The sequence below is a fragment of the Fusarium phalaenopsidis genome (genome assembly GCF_050370095.1).
Source record: "Fusarium phalaenopsidis strain FUZ10S chromosome Unknown contig_32286, whole genome shotgun sequence".
Classification (NCBI taxonomy): Eukaryota; Fungi; Ascomycota; class Sordariomycetes; order Hypocreales; family Nectriaceae; genus Fusarium; species Fusarium phalaenopsidis.
This window is the reverse complement of record NW_028145413.1, coordinates 3,499,197-3,518,651: the sequence shown is the minus strand read 5'-3', so window position 1 is coordinate 3,518,651 and position 19,455 is coordinate 3,499,197. Positions and strand designations below refer to the sequence as shown.

The 19,455-nt window shown below is 52.8% G+C and overlaps 6 protein-coding genes and 3 non-coding genes across 9 annotated transcripts; 2 read left to right on the top strand and 7 right to left on the bottom strand.

The window, feature by feature from the left end:
* Positions 1-806: 806 nt before the first annotated feature.
* On the bottom strand, positions 807-2,093 carry LRP88_03371 (glycosyltransferase; the record flags this gene model as incomplete). The annotated part of the gene is made up of 1 exon (XM_083239992.1): positions 807-2,093. The coding sequence occupies one exon, from the start codon at positions 2,091-2,093 to the stop codon at positions 807-809; it is 1,287 nt and encodes a 428-aa protein (XP_083105122.1).
* A 557-nt stretch (positions 2,094-2,650) lies between these two features.
* Positions 2,651-4,679, bottom strand: LRP88_03370 (uncharacterized protein; the record flags this gene model as incomplete). The annotated part of the gene is made up of 2 exons (XM_083239991.1): positions 2,651-3,373; positions 3,612-4,679. 2 exons carry the CDS (start codon positions 4,677-4,679, stop codon positions 2,651-2,653), a joined length of 1,791 nt encoding a protein of 596 aa, XP_083105121.1.
* Positions 4,680-5,308: 629 nt separating this feature from the next.
* LRP88_03369 (ATP-binding cassette Fe/S cluster precursor transporter ATM1) lies at positions 5,309-7,456 on the bottom strand (the record flags this gene model as incomplete). Its single annotated transcript, XM_083239990.1, has 2 exons — positions 5,309-5,385; positions 5,440-7,456. 2 exons carry the CDS (start codon positions 7,454-7,456, stop codon positions 5,309-5,311), a joined length of 2,094 nt encoding a protein of 697 aa, XP_083105120.1.
* Positions 7,457-8,423: 967 nt separating this feature from the next.
* LRP88_03368 lies at positions 8,424-8,495 on the bottom strand. The gene has a single exon. It is a non-coding gene; the product is annotated as a tRNA-Gln (tRNA).
* Positions 8,496-9,090: 595 nt separating this feature from the next.
* Positions 9,091-10,617, top strand: LRP88_03367 (cytochrome P450; the record flags this gene model as incomplete). The annotated part of the gene is made up of 1 exon (XM_083239989.1): positions 9,091-10,617. One exon carries the CDS (start codon positions 9,091-9,093, stop codon positions 10,615-10,617), a length of 1,527 nt encoding a protein of 508 aa, XP_083105119.1.
* A 989-nt stretch (positions 10,618-11,606) lies between these two features.
* LRP88_03366 lies at positions 11,607-11,691 on the bottom strand. The gene has a single exon. It is a non-coding gene; the product is annotated as a tRNA-Asn (tRNA).
* A 646-nt stretch (positions 11,692-12,337) lies between these two features.
* Positions 12,338-12,421, bottom strand: LRP88_03365. Its single transcript has one exon. It is a non-coding gene; the product is annotated as a tRNA-Asn (tRNA).
* A 2,780-nt stretch (positions 12,422-15,201) lies between these two features.
* On the top strand, positions 15,202-16,372 carry LRP88_03364 (slipin family protein; the record flags this gene model as incomplete). The annotated part of the gene is made up of 3 exons (XM_083239988.1): positions 15,202-15,394; positions 15,450-16,033; positions 16,082-16,372. 3 exons carry the CDS (start codon positions 15,202-15,204, stop codon positions 16,370-16,372), a joined length of 1,068 nt encoding a protein of 355 aa, XP_083105118.1.
* A 1,084-nt stretch (positions 16,373-17,456) lies between these two features.
* On the bottom strand, positions 17,457-19,435 carry LRP88_03363 (RNA-processing protein NOP58; the record flags this gene model as incomplete). The annotated part of the gene is made up of 3 exons (XM_083239987.1): positions 17,457-19,158; positions 19,240-19,329; positions 19,401-19,435. 3 exons carry the CDS (start codon positions 19,433-19,435, stop codon positions 17,457-17,459), a joined length of 1,827 nt encoding a protein of 608 aa, XP_083105117.1.
* Positions 19,436-19,455: the final 20 nt, after the last annotated feature.

Below are 19,455 nucleotides of genomic sequence, written 5' to 3'. Positions count from 1 at the left end.
AGTCTATTCTAACTGGTGATCTAATCCTCATGCCAAGGTATAGACAACAAATGTCTATCAACTAGATATATTCGTGTGTCAAATGTTCGCTCCGTTATTCTTTCCACCGGTTCATTGCTAACTATCTTTCTTCCAGGATGTCGTACACTAGAAACCGTGAACAAATCTAATCGAGCCCGACGAGAGACACAGGAATCTACAATACCAGTTGCCCGATTCTCGATGACCATACTCCCAACCGAGACAAAAGGAGAGCTACATCAGACGCCTTGAGAAAAAGTTAGAATCCGACTTACTGGCTCAGAAGGAACTCCTCGTCTTCGAAGGTATTCGGCAGGCGTCCAGGGGTAGCATGGTGCTGACCAGGGCTCAACTATCCAGCAGTTCTCAGTCCAATTGCAGACAGAACAATAAACAATTGGGACTCTGAATCACGGGTCGGACTAAGCTACATTACAACAGCTATTCGATTTAAAAACAGGAGTTCACAAAGGATGGCAGGTAAGAGTGGCTTTTAAAGACTTGTCCGCAAGTTTTGGCCCACGACAGAGATAATGGGAGATAATGCCAGCAGGTCTTGAATTGACATCAGCAACCCGGAAGATTTCCCACGCCACTTCTTGAGCTTTAAGCAAAACACTTGCCTCAGCTGCCTCCGTGAACTAACAAACCAGGACTCTCTCTTCTACAGCATAGCACTTTTCCTCTCTATTCGTCAGATTTCCGCAACAGAGAACTCGAATGCCTTCTCTATCTTCCAATTCCATCTATTTCTATGACCCTGTTTAGTCCAGGCATCTCGCTAACTACTTTATTTGAACAGACCGAACCAATTCCTCCAAGAGCTCCGAAGACCTCTCCCCTCCCCCTAACTCATTGAGTTCATCTCCCAACCGACCCGCCCTCTCCGCGAACCCTCGATCGTCCAATATCTTCCTCGCCGCGTTCTGAACCTGCTCAGTCGAAGGGTTATCCGTCTTCAGGTCGATACCAGCTCCCGCCCAGCTGACCCGAGCCGCCGTGTCCTTCTTGTCCTCCGTCTGGCCTGCGCAAATCAGGGGTACCTTGTGCGAGAGAGCCTGCGTTACGCTTCCGTAGCCGCCGTTGGTGATTAGGAGACAAAGCTGTGGGAGGAAGAGGTGGTAGGGTATCCATTTGGCGTATCGCACATTTGGCAGGTTTCCAACTCGGGATATGATCTCTTCCTCGTGAGGCGAAGCCACTACCAGAAGAAGATTAGGATCACCGGAAAGTGCCTCAATGGCTGGTATGATCAACGAGGTCGGATCCATTGCCAGTGTGCCTTGAGTGATGCCAACAACGCGCTGGTGCACGACAATTTCATCCCACCAAGGAGGTAGCAAGTCTGGATTCGTCGTAACCTGTGTGACGAGAGGTCCAACAAATTTGGTATGTTCTCTTTGCCCAGCAGGCTTTGGTAGGAGTTCGAACTCCAGGACAGGCGAAGAAGCTTGGATGTGAAGAAAGGGGCTATAAGTGAAAGACTCGGTAGGTTCACCATACGGCAAAGCTTTCAAGCCCAGCGATTTTCGTTGAGTGTTGATGACCGGTCTCAAGAACAGCGGCAGGAGAATCCATTGGCTAACCAGATGTTGAAGATGATTCCAGGCCAACCCGAACCACGAAGTCGACGGACTGTCTCCAGATACCGCTTGAGGAGCTCCCCAGCTCGACATATACATGGGAATAACTCCCAGAGTCGCATACACGGGAATCTCGCCGAGTTCATACAGCGCCCTCGCACCGTAAGGCATGACATCCACCAAGAGCACCTCGGCCTTGAAGTCGCGCAGCACCCGACGATAGTCGCTCACTTGAGCAACAACCCTCGACTCGAGTCGACTATACACCTTGTCCAGAATTCCAGTCTCGCTCTCTGCCATGAGCGGTGCGTCGACGGCGGCAATGGCCTCTGCTGCGACAAATGTGGCTCCCACAGCGCGAACGCGTGCTTCGTTATCGGCGCTGGTCAGCCATACGACATCGTGGCCGCGACGGACGAGGGCCTGGGCCGCGGCTTGCATTGGGTAGGCATGGCCGGCTGGGAAGTGAGAGTGTAATAATATCTTCATCTTGAATTATCGAGTGATGGAGGAGGGGAGTTGGTTATTGGCTGACATGTTGCAGCGGTGAGTCGGGTCGTGGGGCTGTCATGCAAGGGCGGGAGATAGACTAGATATTACATATAAGAACAAATAGATCAAGTATCAAACCTAGTTATCGAAAGAAATTATTGGTATTCCGTGACTGGTGATACTTGGGCTCCATCTCGAACAAGCAGGTTCTCGAGGACGGCCAATACTTGGTGACTCGGTTGGCTGGGAATGTAGCTACCCTACACGATACGTCAAGATTACCGGGGAAGAGCACGACGACGGTTTCCGAGGACAGCATATTTCGTAAAAGGAGCGTATAGGGATTATGATTAATTCATAGGAACATCTATGATTTTTTGGAAAGTATTTGCCTATGATTATGACAAAATTATGCTCAACTTGCTTGCGGTTGAACATGTTGAGAATTAAACCACCAAGTCAGGTCAAACACTAATCAACCTCCATACCAAACCACCTTCACTCCTACACGCACACCACCTCACATCACAAAGGTACATTCGCCCCCTCGCATTTTACTGACGACCAGCCCAGAACCTCAAGAAAGCCTCCTTCTTATCCTTGGGCGGCGGAAGCGGCTCAGGGTTACGATCCTTCTCTTCAAGCGGCATACCATCATTGCCAACATTCGTCACCGCGTTCTGCTGCTTGCCCAAGAAATAGTTCGTCTGGAAGAAGGCCGCAATGAGGGGAATAAACGCCAGACCCAAAGCCACAGAGAGACAGTACCACAGAGTGTTGCGGTAAGCAGTGATGGCGCCCTGTCGCATCGGGTCGTCAAACTCGTAGAGCGTGCGGATCTTGGTCACGCTGCTGAAGAGCGTCTTGACGGTCGTCTCGTTTGCGGGCGGCGGGAGGTGCTCGCGAAGCTGGCCGGGCATCTTGTGTGCCCAGATGACGGCGACGATGGCGCTTCCGATGGCGCTGCCGATCTTGGACCACAGGGACAGGAGGGAGATTACGAGGGCGACGTCTTGGTGAGGGACTGATGCCTGGGATGCTACGCGTGAGCCGACGACTGACATGGAGCCTCCGAAACCGATGAGGATCATGGACATGACGAGGGCGCCTGTGTTGTTGGTTGCCTTTCGGCCATCAAGGAGGATACCCATGCCGATGATCTTGACGCAGAGACCGGTGATCTGGATGGTTCGGTAGCGGTGCGTCCATCGTTGAGCGAGACCAACCAGAGGACCAGCCACGCAAAGAGCGAGAGTCAACGTGTTGCCATAGTAGACCTACAGAGTCAGCAACAGCACCTTCACAGACGAGACAACTTACCCAGTTCTGGTAGCTCCAGTCCTTGGCAATCAACGTGTAGGAAGAAAAGTACAATCCTCGGATGTTTCCAGCAACTAACTTGGTCAGACAGGTACTCGCAGCAGGGAGAAGAAACATACGCATATAGAAGCCGTCAATAATGATGGCCATGATAAACGTCCGGTTAAACACGAGTCGTCGAGGAGCGCTTGGCACTCTTGCCCACTTCATCTCGAACACGACATAGAAGATGAGGAGAAGACCGCCCACGATCATCATGGCGATGAGGGACTGGTTCCTCCATCCATGCTCGGCGTACGTCTTGAGAGAGAAGGGGAGAAGGAGAAGAGACCAGCCGAAACCAAGAAGGATCAGACCAAAGGCGTCAATCTCTTCGAGGTTGTGCTTCAGGGCTTCGAGCCACGTCTTGTTCTCCTCAGCAGCCGGCGCGACGATGGCTCCATGGGGTCCCTCGTATCCGCTCTCCTGGGCAAGCTCCCTCGCAGCCCTACGAGCAGCGTTGCTAGAGGCAATATTGACAACACCCTCCTTCTTCGCCTTGCGGTCAAGGTAGATCAGAGTTGCAACAGCAGGCGAGAGAGCCACAGGCATGATGATGGCAAACATACCCAGACCCCATCGCCACTGGTTCCTAGCCTGAAGAGCGTCGACAATCTTGCCGGCAAACCAGGTGTTGATGATGAAGGGCGTCGAGAGCATCGAGCTCGCGAAACCTCGCCACTCGAGAGGCGTCAGGTCGGCCACGATGATGTCGTTAGTCAGGTCGAGACCAGAGCTGCCAATGGCAACAAAGACTTCTCCAACAATGTACGCAGAAACGGTCCGCGAGGAGGCGGCGATGATGTATCCGCAGGTATAAAAGAAGATGCAGAGGAGGTACGTGTACGGTCGACTAGTGATATCGGAAAACTTGGCGATGAAAGGCTTTGAAACAGCGCTAATGATGCTCGTAGCGATAGAAAGCGTCGAAAGCACCGAACTATGCCTCTCAAAGTACGACGAAGCATCGACGCTATAGTACGACGTGGTCGACGAGTCGAGAGAGTACGCCCACGCGCAGACGAGGACGGAAGCTCCCACGAGCCAGAGCGTCTTGCGGTCCGACTTGGCCTCGCGGTAGACAGCCTCCATACGGGTCACGCCCTGCGACTGGAGGACATTTCCCACGTTGGAGAGCTGCTTGAGGTCCTCGCTGCTGCCAGAGTTGACCCTCTCGGGCTGAGCAGGGGGGGTTGGCTCAATGGCGTCTTTGTCTCCAGACATGATTGAAGGTGCTTGACAACTGGATGATGATCCCAGCTGGACGACGATGCCACAATGGCTGAACGATGGATTGACTATCTAATTCATAGGCGCCACGTGAGGCATTTGTACTTTTCTCCCCTGTTGCCATAGCGGGTAAGTGTAGTATCCCTAAGGATCGTCACCCACGCACACACCCAACCGAAATCGCCCGTGACGCTGGGGGCGAATAGGTTCATGATCTAATCTAATCAGATCAGCAGTGGAGAAATGGGTAATTCTCCATCAGATAAATTTTTCCATCACCAAAAACTTCGACTTAACGGGCCGAAGGCAAGAATCCAACATGGGAAATACAAGAGTGGATAAAAGTGTCCAGTCGTTCGGTAAAGTATATCGTATAGGGCTCATCACGAGGCCTTGCAACGTTGTATAGATGGAGTCTTCTCCATAGAGAGCTCCCTTTTGGCGGCCGATCCCTCCGGCGGCCGCTGCTTAGTCGGCCGCACCTTGTAGTGAGTTTCCACTTTTCACTTTTGCATCCCACGCTCGTTCGCGAGAAATATCGTCAAGTTTTATTGATTGTCTATCCGTAATGTCTTTGTGATCACTGACCAAGGCGTGGATCCTCGTGCCACCAGCTACTAAACTCACCGGGAGCGGGCCTCTTCCTCCTCCTGCTTCTCCTCCTTGGACGTCCCATCCTCGTGGAACCTCGTTTCTTGAGCTAGGAAAAGTCATGTTAGCGTAGGTAGATCCTTGCAGAGATGCCTCAACTCACCACTCCACAGTTCGGCGTAGACCCCCGCGCGGTCGATCAGTTCGCGGTGGGTTCCCATTTCCGCCACCTGCCCCTCCTTGAGCACGATGATGATGTCCGAGTCAAAGATGGTGCGGAGACGGTGGGCGACAAACACGCTCGTACGGCCCTTTTCCCGAAGGATGCTGTTGATGTTGAGCATCAAGGCCTGCTCCGTGTGCGTGTCGAGAGCGCTCGTGGCCTCGTCAAAGAAGAGCAAAGGAGGATCCTTGAGAAGAAGACGGCTCACGGCGAGACGCTGCTTCTCTCCTCCAGAGATCATAAGTCCTCTCTCACCAACCTTGGTCTGGTAACCGTCAGGGAACTGCAGGATCGTGTTATGAACGTGGGCCCTCTTGGCGACGGCGATGACCTCGTCGTGGGATGCGTTGATGGATCCATAGCGGATATTGTGCTCAACCGTGTCGTTGAAAAGGGGGGTGTCCTGCGGCACGACTCCGATGGACCTCCGGAGGGACTCGAGGTTGACGTCTCGTATATCCTGGTCGTCAATGAGGATCCTTCCATCCTGAACATCGTAAGACCTGAACAAAAGACGCAGCAGCGTGGACTTGCCGCACCCGCTGGGCCCGACAATGGCCACCTTCTTGCCCGCAGGGATGGTCAAGTTTAGGTTGCGCAGGATGGGGCGGTCCGGGTGGTAGGCAAAGTTTACGTTTTCAAACTTGATCTCGCCGCCCTTGGACAGCACCAGGGGCTTGGCGTCGGGCTTCTCCTTGATGTTGGCGTTGACCTTTTGCAGGTTGAACAGCGTCTCCATGTCCAGGAGAGACTGGCGGAGCTCGCGGTAGACGGAGCCGAGGAAGTTGAGCGGCACAGAGAGCTGGAAGACGAGCTGGTTCACCATGACCAGGTCTCCCACCGTCAGGCCGCCAGAGGCGACACCCTCTGCGGCGAGGTACATCATTCCGGTAAGCGCCGAGGAGAAGATCAAGTTCTGTCCGCTGTTGAGAAAGGCCAGAGACGTTGCCACCTTGATAGAGTTCCGCTCATACTGCTGAAGAGCCTTGTCGTACCGCGCCACCTCAAACTTTTCGTTGTTAAAGTACTTGACGGCCTCATAGTTGATGAGCGAGTCCACCGCCACAGTCGAAGCCCTGTTGTCGGCCGCGTTGGCCTGTCTCCGAAACTTGGTTCGCCAAGCTGTGGTCCAAATAGTAAATGCCGAGTAGCTAACCATGGTCAGGACTGTGAGAGCCGCAAACTTGGCGCCGTAGTTGTATGTGAGGATTCCGCACACCATGCTGATCTCAAGCGCAGTAGGCAGAATATGAAATACCATGCTGGTCAAAATGAAGCTAATTCCCTTGGTACCACGGTCCAGGGCCCTTGTCAAGCCACCAGTCTGCTTGGATAGATGAAAGGTAAGATCAAGTCGCAGTAGATGCTCAAAGACATTACCCGCAACTCTTCGGATAGCCTTTTGGGCCACAGACGCAAACACAGCGTTGCGCACCTCCTGAAACACCGTTGCGCCTATACGGGTCGCGCCGTAGGCTAATATCATGGCTCCGGCAACCGTCGTCGCCGTGCCTCCAACCGCCGCAATGTCAATGTTCATCGAGTCCACGATGCTCTTGAAGTAGAATGGCACCTGGACGTTCATGACCTTGGCGCCAATGAGCAGCGACACTGCCAGTCCGACTCGCACCTTGGTGCTCAAGTCATCCTTCGGCCATAGATACCGAGACATCTCTTTCATGATGGCCCAGTCAGCCTTGCGCTGCTCCGTCGCAGACTTATCCACCGCCGCTAGAGGATCATTCTTGCTCGTCGCCTGTTTCTTTGCCGGAAACACAGCCGAGGGCTTTATAGGTTTCGTCTCCTTGGTCGCAGTCGCTCGGGGTTGCTCACGACGCGGGGCAGACGTCCAGAATGTCTGCGTGAGCGCGGGACGCGGCGCCCACGGCCGCTGAGGGAAAACCACAAGGCCGCACCGGCATCCCAGCGGCGGGCGCTGCAGTAATCGAGGCATCATCGTGGTTGTTCAGCTCAGCGGGAGCTCATCATGGATTTGCGTCGGTGTTCGGTATTGGTGGGGGGGAATGCCTGCGATTTGTACGACGACGAGAAAAAGGGGACAACAAGGTAGGTACCGGAGCCGCCAGAGACCTTGCGAAGCCTGGCTGCAATCCGGTAGCCAAAGAGGTGTCTATTCGGCCGGGGGGTGGAGGATTTGAAGGAGACGGGTGAAGCTGGATGAAGCTCACAAGTCGACTTGCCGAATCTAGCGGGATATGATGCAACTGGTTGGCGCCTGAGGCAGCCGATGATCGGAGCGTCTACCCACGTTGAGGTTGACTTTGAGCGCAACACAATGTTATGCCAAGGCTTCAATTGATTTGATTTGAGGGAGATGGAGCTCTTGGATGAATCTTGGAGGCTGTAACTGTAGTAAATACAGAGGAACGAGTGGCTTTCGAGCGCCTGACAACGATATCCCCAAGTCGTGCGCTTACATCTCGGGATGGTGCAATTGAATAGCAATCGCGCAATAAGGGGGAGAAACGTCGCCAGCTGAATTGCTCGGATCGTTATCTGTGGAAATTTGATCCTTGGCTTCTCGTCGCTGCATCAGAATTGCTTCTTCTAAAGTCAACATTGGACACAACACCACGCTTCGTCGTGACGATCAGAGCTGGAACACTCACAGCAACGCCCGTCTCTTAAACGAAGGGAGAGACAATCAATTGGCTCCATCACCTGCCCAGAGAGTCTGTCTTACGTGACAGCGCGCTCCAAAGACTCAATGCCCTACGTACCTTCCATCTGTCTCAGGAGCTCGAGGTTGTGTCTTCCCAACAGGTGCTATTTTCGGTCACATGCAGCCCTACCCGCGGCCCGAATTAAGCGAGTTTTGAACAAAAAAGGGAAGCCATCGCGACAAGTGCCTCAAGGATAATGTTTAAACATCATGACAGCAAAAGTAAGGCTGATTGACAAAAAGGTTCCAGAGGGAGTCGAACCCTCGCTGGCGGAATCAGAATCCGCAGTCATAACCGTTAGACCATGGAACCATTCGAACCGGTGTGCCGGCTCGCATGGGTCTGCGATTGCTGGTGGATTGGCCAGATATTTTGGTATATATGGTCTTTCTATGTCTTTCGCTGTCGTTTCTATTTCACACCGTTACCTCGAGCGTGTTCCCCTGACCAAGGGGCTTCTTCCCAGTGTTCTGGTTTCTCGTTCTGAAGCTGTTTGCGTGGTCCAGAACGGGGGTACAAACGCACCGGAACACGTACGTCTTCATCTCATAGCCGGCGTTTGAAGATATGGGGGAGATTCCAAAGCTTCAGATGATAGAAACCAGCCAGAAGAAGCAATAAGCTTCCTGTCCCCTCACCGGAGACGCGTTTGACGACAATATCTTTACAACAAAGGAGAATGTTGTTGCTGTGAGGTCTGACGCGCACCGGCCGCTGTAGTGGCTGTCTACAGTGCACTGCCCCCTATAACTCAGCAACGCCAGTCAGCAGCGGCGGGTCCAATTCTCAGCGTCCACTTCAACCTCTCTGAGAGATTGACAGATCGCCTGAACCATCATCTTGAAAGGGCCTCTCATCGTGAAACTTGAGTATCTGGCTCTAGCGGTATCGTCTGCATACTTTCAAGATGGATGGCCTCGAGGCGGTACGACAGCGCCTTGAGGAGAACCTCGTCCCTCATCTCAAAGAGACTCCCCTGCTCGCCGCCATCGTCACAGTCTTGGTTCTTGTCGTAACGACGAGACTCTTCACAGGCGGTTCTTCTTCTCAGAATGGATCTAGGAGTCCTCCTCTTGCGCCTTACTGGATCCCTTTCTTTGGCCACGCTCCTCGACTCTTTCTCAGCGCCAACTTTACCTTGACGCGTTTCCGAAACCGATATACCCAGGGCATCTTTTCTATTCGCCTATTCCAAAGTATCCATTCATTCGTGTTTCGACCTTCTCTCGCAGCCAAACTACTTGAATTGCCCGAGTCGGTCGCAGACAAAGAGTATGTCGCCAGGCGTCTCATGGTTACCAACTTTCGACTCTATAAGAAGGATCTCGAGGCCTACGACAAAGCCGCCAGCGAGGTTCACCAAGTCACCAAGCAGTACTTCTCTGGCTCTCACCTGGATAGTCTTGTAAAGGCCAATGTTCGAGACCTGGACGATGTCGCCGCTGAATTGGTTTCCTTCAACAGCTACCAGACCGACCAGATGGATTGGGAGAAGTTAGCAGACGCAGACGTCGTTGAGACCGAAACGAAAGAAAGAGTCATGGAAGCCGACTTTCTCGAGCTGATGAGAAACTTTGTCGCCAGATCAGCCACTGCTTCCGTGTTTGGCACTGATTTCGTCGAAAACTTTGACGACATCTGGCCTCATCTCTGGGTCTTCAACGACGGCTTCCTGTCTTTGGCCATGGGTGTTCCTCTTTGGGCACCTCTTCCAACTTCTCAGCGGGCTAGAATCGCTCTTGGTCGTCTACATTCCTTCATGCGAGAGTTCCATGAGGATCTGGACAAGTTCTTGAACAATGAGGAGCCTGGTGCAAGATGGCAAGATTTCCACACCATCAGCCCGCTCGTTCGCAAGCGAACAGAAGTCTTCCGGAAGCATGGCTTGTCTATCGACGTTCGTGCCTCGCTTGATGTGGCTCTATTCTGGTCCGTGACGGTCCACTCTACCTCAATGGTCTCGTGGTCTCTCTTTGAGCTCTACCAAGACCCAGTCCTCCTCGAGCAGATCCGTGACCAAGTCGCCCCCTTCGTCCACGTCGTCCAGCCCAAGAACGAATTCGGAGGTGTCGTCTGGGTTCCCCCCAAGATTGAGAAGCTCGACATGGAGGGGCTGATGACAAAGTGTCCTCTCCTCAAAGCCGCTTACCTAGAGACGTTGCGATTACACGGCGGCGGCTGGTCCGCGAGGCTTGTGAAGGAGGACGTAGTCCTGAAGGATGAGGGAGAGGCGGGCTACGTGCTCAAGAAGGGCACATTCGCACATGTTGTCCCGGATCTGCATCGCACTGATCCCAAGGCCTTCTCCGACCAGCGCATTTGGCATGTCGGACGGTATTTGGAGGATGATGTAGACTCCAAGGGGGCCAAGATACAAAGGGTCAACCCAAAGACGGTACAAGCATCTGGTAAGTTCACACATCCCCCCAGTTGATCACAGCTAACCTTGGTAGATGGAACTCTTACAATGTGCGATGACTCCGACTTTACCATGAGAAAGGTGTACCTGTACACTTCGGTTCTCATTTCACTTTACAATGTCGAGCCGGCAAAGGGTGGTGATTGGGTCACGCCAACACTTGTCAAGGGAGTGGCTTCAACTCGCCCATCGCGGTCGATCAGGCTTTGGATCAAGCCAAGAGCATTGCCGAAAGCCAAGTGAGAGAGAGGTTCTAGTACTGGAGTTTCTGCTACTGGGGAGACATTTTGAGGTCAGGTCGACGGCGGCTTGCAGTAAGGTCATTACGATCAAACCTTGACGGCGCATCTTTAGGGGTTCTTGATAGACACGGTGTGTCGTTTCGGGTCTATGGGTTCAGCACATCTCGTTCGGCCTGGGAATCGGTTTTGAAGGTTATGGGAATTATGTCATCATCAGTAAAGAGCCACACAAGCATGGTGTGCATGGAGCTACATAGGGCTTATGACAGGTTATGGGTGATCATAATAACTACCCTCTATTCAGTGTTGCCACGCCTTCTCGGAAGGCATGCTTGCATAGTGCTCGTGAGAGAAACAAGATGGCAACTGGGGTTTGGTGTACGGTAGATCTCCGTCCTCGCCATGCCAACCAAAGCTGGAAACTCGAAGAAACTTGGGCATCAGGGCATCCTATTGCTTTTCCCGAGGCAGCTCTTCACATTGTATCTCACCGTCAACATTGTGATTCGCATTTCATTCGTTATACGCCTGTCAGGCCATTGAGCCAAGAGTTATATATATACAGAACATTCCCGTTCCCATTCTTGAAACTGCCATTAGACCTCAACATGTCCATCAAAACTCATTCACTGAAACTCCGAACTCTTGGCACCCCCAGCATCTCGCCCTAGGGCCTAGTGGGGCGTAGCGACAAGTTCTTACATACACAAAACAGCAAAAAATATCCACACAACCCCCAAAAAAGGATTGTGAGCAAATGCGCTCCCCCGGGAAGGCTCGAACTTCCGATCTCCCGATTGTCTATTGAATAACAGTCGGACGCTTTAGCCAACTAAGCCACAGGGGATTAGCTAATTGGATGGTGAGGGGCCTTCGAGTTGGGGCTCATGTTCGCCGGGGGTCCTGGGTGAGAGATTAGGGGAAGAACTGGGTCTTGATCAAGTTGTGATAGGTTCTTGAGGTTAATTAGAGCGTGTGAGGAGACAGTCCGCTGTGGTTGGGAAGAAGTCGGTCAGGTAGACGGAGTAGAGCCAAGAAAACTTGGTACCCAGGAACAAGTCACGAGAAGCAAACAGAACACGAACAGATGACAAGGAATGGCATTCATAACAATCTTGACGACTAGGGAAATATTTGTAAAAGCAAATTGGGTCAGTTACCTGCAATTCGTCTTCAGTCTGTTGACTTGACATGGAAGAATGATGTCTGGGCATGCCCAATGCAGAACAGTCAGGAGCCTGTCCGTTGTCAAAAAGAAGCAATAGACCCGTCTTCAACGTGGAACTATGCTCTCAGAACAGTCCTGGCCGAAGGCAAGAGCCACAATGCCATTCGACTTGCTCAACGTCCCATATAGCGAGAACCAAAGATGATCCAAACGGAGTGCCTTGAGTTGCACCAAAGGGTCAATTCACACCAACCCTCAAAAAGAAGACCTCTGGAAACACGATCCTGGCAAAAAGAATGAATGAAAACTCAAAAAGAAATAGTTGCTCCCCCGGGAAGGCTCGAACTTCCGATCTCCCGATTGTCTGCAAGTAACAGTCGGACGCTTTAGCCAACTAAGCCACAGGGGACTTGTTGTTGAAGGCCGAGTCCGAAATGGGGTCTAGCTGGGATTGGGACCAGAGACAAGCCGACGAATGTGAATTGGAAGCCTCAATTTGACTCGAATAACCTGTGTTCGCTTGTGAGAAAAGCATGAGGTTTTCTGTTACTTCGGAAGGTCCAGGTGGTTGTGTGGGTGGACCACGTTGGAGCTTACTCGGGAATGTTTGCTGGATTCGTGTCGACAAACATCATTCGACTCGGTGTCCTCATGGCACGAGTCAGCCACCAAGCATCAATTGAGAGCCCACAGAGGTTCGAAAAGCATAATGGCCTCATAATCCCATACTAGAATGAGAGTGAGCTTCACAAACTCAACTTGCGTGTTGGTGAGATGAGATGACTTACCCTGTACACTCACCACAAGATGTTTCGAAATCCCAATTACACGGCATTCGTATTCTTTAGGAATCTCCTCAATTTTGAATAACTGTCTGGTAAGATGCTTCCCGTTGTGGTTCGGGTGTCCGTTGTGGTCTAATCATGACTGTGTTACGGTGTGTTGTTGACGTTCGTGGCATTGCGTTGTTCATCAATCTGGCCTCTCAACTTCTAACTTTCTTTGGATCATCATACATGAAGAAAAGAGAAAGCCAAGTCTGTTAACCCCTGTATTAGAAGAGGCAGCCCATTTGGAAGAAGATTCGTCGAGACTGTTGGCTGTGTATCGTGACAATGGGCTCTCTTGGGATTGGTATTGTGTCTTAACACCGGGAGATATAACTTGAGGCGTGTTATTTCGTGACATTCCTGTTAAGCGCCTATATTCGGTCCATTAATCGCCCAAATAGTCTTGTGGCAGTCACATAGGTGAAGGATGAGGCCAACGTGCTTCAAGCCTCCACAACCACAATCACATCTCACGAGAACTCACCTGGGCTGTGATTGTTTATCATCGGTGGCGCCTCTCATTGTCCGCCTTGCCATGCTCCTAAAGAGGATCAAACAGGGGCTTACGTGAGGTGCTTCCAATAGCATAGTCTGAAACCAGTTGAGGCTATGCTTAATGATCCCAATCCTTAGTCAATGGCGGTGCCTGAGGCGGATCGAGATGATTTTCAACGAAAGGTTGATCCGTCGGTCCGTCCGTTGGCTGTGCTTGCGGAATTTCCAATGCATGATACCTTCGTCATAGGAACCCGCCCCGACGATCCCTGGCCGGGGTCCGGAGACGGCATACGGGGCCGAAGACGTCGGCCTCGGATCCGGGGAAGATGGGGCAAAAACAGCTCAAAGGTAAGATGAACAAATGAGATTTCTCCGAGGCTGTGAAGAGGCTGTGCAGAATACGACACAATAGCTTCACCTTGTTGGTTTATTAAGTCCCTCCCTGCCTTGGGCGGCCAACCTTGCTCAGCAAAAAATCTGCTGACATTGGACGAGCATCGAATAAATTGGACCGGTCCAGATGATCAGCATCCCCTTGCTCAGCCTTGAGGGATAATCCAAAGTGGCGACTTCAAACAAGGCGCGGTCTCCAATGTCAATCTTCGAAGTCGAGAAAAGTTCTAGAAGCCCAAGCAAGTGTCGTATATCGCGTACTGTAGGGTTCGGGTTGCGGTGCCGGCGGTTACCAGATGGAGCTCATGATTGACAATCATGTCACCAGCTTCTGCGCCAAGGGGAAACTATGACCAACCATCAGCAAGTGGAGGAGGTTGTCTTTGGAGGCAGTGCATAGGTCACGTTGTTGGCTGCGAACGGTGTGTTCTTGCGCGACGGCGTAATGATTGGGCAGACCTGGCTCGGTAGATTGATAGTGCCTGCTTCTCCAAAGACATCGGGCGCAAAAAGGGCTTGTCGTCTCTTGTCACCAACATTCGTCCCTGCATGTTTTGTAGCGCCATGAGCGCATTTCGCGGAGGCTGAGTCGAATACGACGGCTCAACACCCGCTATCCCGATTCTTCAAAGAGGAATCGCCGGAAAGAAGCGATGAATTGGAATGGCTGATGATGGTTGGGACAATGACCAACAGACTAGCAGCGCTCATCGTTACCGGGTACGCGACAGACCGAGCGACCAAGGGTCTTGGTTGTCTTGGCCATGGTGTAAAGGAAACAAGCCTTGTCATGTTATTTCCACAAATTCAATGTGCCGTATCCCGAGCTATCCGCTCGAATATGAGGGAATATCGATACCAAAGGGCGACGTGTGCATCGCTTGTAAAGGCTGTTTGAGGTAAGACCACCACCTTTTTGCTTCTCGCATTGATCGTATCTCTTGATACCTGGGCGGTCTCGCCCTGGGGGTAGCTCTTTCCTCTGTTGAAGCCTGGTCGAAAGATCAAACCCTTGCCCCGCACGAGCTTCTCCTCACACCAATCAGGGGACTCCATTGGAGAATAAAGCGGGCCTCGACATGTGTGCCGACAGGTCCCGGCCTGCAATGCCACGCAGGCTCCACAACAAAGTGGGGCTGATCGCTCATCACCTGTGCTCGAAAATCAGTACGTACCCGGGAAAGCTCCCTGCAGGTGCAGCGCAGGATGAAGCTCAGGTTGTGTCGGGTGCTCCTGCCAGCGACGTCGACGTCACCCCAGGACTTGGCTCTTCTGGGCGCACGCAACGCAACCCGCAAACGAAGGAACAGCGTGATGAGATGAGATTAAATAACACGTCTTCCCCACCCCCAGAAACTTGGTGACACCATCATCTTTCTTCTTTTACACGGAATCCACGAGTACTATCTGATTACACTTACACAAACTACATCGGTACATACAACTAGACGTTCTACGTAATCTCACAATGTCTTCTACAGACGGAATGCTCAACGGTGGAGGTTCATCCTCCAAGGCTCCCGCCCCTGCTGAGGGCAACGGAGGCTTCCAGGCCCAGCATAAGATGGCCGTCGTACCTCCCAAGAAGGAGGATCTCCAGCGTAGCTACGCTAGAGTTGTCGAAGATAATGTCACCCCCGATGGCTGGTACGCCCGGATGAGTACGTAACCTTCAATAACCTCCTTACCAAACCCCTCCAAACTGACTATTTGCAGAGGATACTCTCGGTGTTGTCATCGGAACCATGGGCGCCATCCCTTGCTGCATCATCTGCCCCAACCCCTTCAAGGAAGTCCACCAGGGCAACGTCGGTCTCGTCACCAAGTTTGGAAAGTTCTACAAGGCCGTCGACCCCGGTCTAGTCAACATTAACCCCCTCAGCGAGAAGATCATCCAGATCGACGTCAAGATTCAGACCGCAGAGGTCCCCGAGCAGATTTGCATGACCAAGGACAACGTCACCCTGCGTCTCACCTCGGTCATCTACTACCACATCGTGGCTCCCCACAAGGCTGCTTTCGGCATCAACAACGTTCGCCAGGCCCTCATGGAGCGTACCCAGACCACACTTCGCCATGTCGTTGGTGCTCGTGTTCTTCAGGATGTTATTGAGCGTCGAGAGGAGATTGCCCAGTCGATTGGGGAGATCATTGAGGATGTCGCCGCTGGATGGGGTGTTCAGGTCGAGAGCATGCTCATCAAGGACATTGTTTTCAGTCAGGAGCTGCAGGAGTCGCTTTCCATGGCCGCTCAGAGCAAGCGTATCGGTGAAAGCAAGATTATTGCCGCCAAGGCTGAGGTAAGTGACATTGCTCTCCTTTAAACCAACACTTGCTAACAAAACCAGGTCGAATCCGCCAAGCTTATGCGTCAAGCTGCCGACATCCTCAGCTCTGCTCCCGCCATGCAGATCCGATACCTCGAGGCCATGCAAGCCATGGCCAAGTCGGCCAACAGCAAGGTCATCTTCCTGCCCGCCGCGAACCAGACCATGGGCAACGCCCTCAACGCCGCCATGGCCGCCAACCCGACCGGCGAGTCCAGCAGCGCCCCGGCCGAGGGCAGCTACCAAGACTTTGGAGGTCAGGACCCAGGTTTCCAACAAGCCATGCACGCTCGCGTCGTGGAGAACATCTAAGCCATAAAGATCTTCTCCCCTCACCTCGTGTGTCTTCTCTTTCTAGCGAACGTGGAGGCAATGGTTGGCTAACGCTTAAGGATTTCCCTTCGACGGGGTTTAGCCTGGTCTACTTGATTTCAGAAGCATTGCTCCCGCTGCTCTCTTCTCGTCTTCAACAGCAGCAGCGCTACATCTCCCGTTGCAGCGGAGATGCTCGAGCGTTGCCCTTCAACCCCATGATTTGTTACGACTTGTTTCTGCTACGCCTGCGTCGTGTTTTGCTTTTCGATACCCTCCTCGACAACCGAAAATCGCGCGCCTTGACTTTTTAAACTTCTGATGTATGTATTTTACTCTGTTTTCTTTATGTGAAGGAAGGGATGGCTTGGGTATGGTTTTGAGGTGGGATACCCAGACGTGCTCGACAGAGCAGTCTTTAATGAGGACCAAGTCACCAGGATCATGAGATTATGCCGTGGTTTATGTTATGGAGGATACCCCGATCGTTACGTACAATCAAACTCGTTTGCGCTATGGTTCTGGTATCACCATTATGATGCTTACTGTGATGTCTTGACAACAATGTTGATACCGTCTCTTATCATCACCCACTTCGTGACAAGCACTTCAAACTGCAATCTGAACTTAATAGTTTCTCTTCTAATTCCCATCTGCTATCCATAAGATACACGGCATCTTCTGTTCCCCCTCCTTCAAAGTCCGCAAATCTACTCCAGCGAGATTGGAATAGGCAGAGGATTGGAGAAAATACGAAAAAAGAAACAACAGTGACTAAAACCAATCACGCCAATATGCCCCTCCGCCCAAACGCCAGCCAGCCAGGAAACAAGGTGCCCGCTGGCAGAAGCTGCCAGCCAGGAGTCTCTCAGGTATCATATAACTACACATCGGGAACCGTCCAATCATTTTTCTAGTGCTTTTCGTTGCGCTCTCTTGTTTTGTTTGGGGATGGTCCGTCGTCAGTGTCCAGACGAGTAAGAGTGAAGCAAGGGGGACGCTGACGATTAAGTCTTGCGATCCCGCCTCCGTGTCTGATTCAGCGTCGCCGCAGCGTGAGCTGTGACTTTTTCCTCGATGGCACCTAAGCATCAGAGTGGCGCTTCTTCTTCTTCTGCTTCTTCTCCTTCTTGGGCTCGGCCTCGTCTTCTGAGTCGTCATGCTTGCGCTTCTTCTTGCTCTCAGGGGCAGCCTCCTTGGAAGGTGTCGACTTCTCCTCGGCCTTGCGCAGCTTCTTGAGCTCCTTCTTGCTGAACACCTTGGGTGTGCCGTCATCGTTAAGCTCAACGTCGCCTCGCTCGTACTTGCGCTTGAACTTCTTGACCGAGAGACCGGCTTCGGCGGCGAGGCGCTCGTAGTCGGCTTCCGACAGCTTCTTGGGCTTGGCAGGGGTGGTGGTGGCAGCCTCCTCGTCATCGCTCTCCTCAGCATCCTTCATCTCCTCATCCTCGACCTCCTCAATGAGCTTCTTGGACTTCTTGCTCTTCTTGGCAGGAGTGGTACCGTTGGCAGCCTCCTCATCAACACCGTCGGCGTCGCCGTTGTATCGGCGAGTCTCCTTGAGAGTGAACTGGCCGGCGCCAACAATCTCACCAGAGGGGGTGACGTTGGTGCCCTTGGGCAGAAGGGGCTTGCCCTCGAGCTTTCGGAGGTGGTTCTCGAGCTTGATGCGGTTGCTGAGACCAAGGATGGCGCGCTCCTCGTCATCGACGTCGTCCTCGAACTCGCCGAGAGCATCAACACGGAGACCCAGAGCAGCCTTGGCAGACAGCATACGGGCGATCTTACCCTTGTTTCGGCCGTTGGCCTGACCGATGAGCGACGAGTGGTAGATGAGACCATACTTGGGCGTGTCGTGCTTGGTCTTGAGGGCGCGGAACAGAGCCTTCTCGGCACCAAGAATCTGAATGGTGGAACCAGGGGCCTTGGCCAGGTTGATGAGGGAGCCAGCGTGGGCGATGAGGCGGGCACCAACGAGGTAGCCGACGAGGGCAGTCAGGTTGGGGGCAATGGCGCGCATACGGTTCTCGAGGTACGAGGACAGCTGGGTTCGGTAGTTGGAGTAGACAATAACCTGGTCAGCCAGCAGCTTGATGTTGTCAAGATCCTCCTCGGTAATCTCAGTACCCATGCTGATCTCGGCAGCGGCCTTAATGGCCGCCTCGATCTCCTCGGGCAGGATCTCGGAGAGGTCGCTCTCGGAAATGTTGGTGCGCATGCCGACAGCGAGGATGACACGGGCATAGGCCAGGTTGTCGTTGAGGATCTTGGCCATCTCAGGGAAGTGCCAGCCGTACCACTCCTTGGTTCGCATGGCGTAGACGTTGAGCTCCTTGTCGAGATCGTCGAGGAGCTTGATGGCCTGGATGATCATGGAGTCGACCTTGTCGGCCGAGAACTTGAGCTTGTGGCGCGACATGGAGTGAGACAGACCCAGAGCCATGCGGTCAAAGTTTTCCTCAACAAGACCAGGAATGAGGTTGGAGAGTGAGCCACGAATGCCACGGAACAGATCCATCGTGTTGGAACCCGAGACGGGAGAGATGTTGAGCGCGGGCAGGTTGGAGATGGCCGTGCCCAGCTTCATGTCGGCGACGGCGAGCGAAGCCTTCTTCTCAGACTTGAGGTCCTCGAGGAGCGCGGTGAGCAGCTCAGGGACCTTGCCATCCTTGAGCGCGGCGGCTTCTTCGAGAGCGGTGGCGGCGCTGTCGAACTTGACGAACTTCTTGAGCTTGAGCCTGGAGGAGAAGATGGTGTTAGCGACCGTGGCTTGTGTTACTTGCCATCTGGTGGACACCCAGTCTCGTAGAGAAGACATCGTGTGCTGTTCAATCGCTGGCAATGACGGGATAAAAAAGGAGACTCACATCTCAACGACCTTTTCAGGACGTCCCAACTCGGCTGCGAGTTCCTCATTCTTCAGCATCTTCTTGTCGGTGGCCTTGAACAGGCCGTAGCTGCCAATTGTTAGCCCATCCGCGTCTCGAGTACAGCTCGCTCCTTCCGAGTTCTTCAGGTCGCGACTTACCCTGCCGGCGTCTCTGCAAGCACAAAGAGCGACATTGTGATTGTATGGGCTCCTC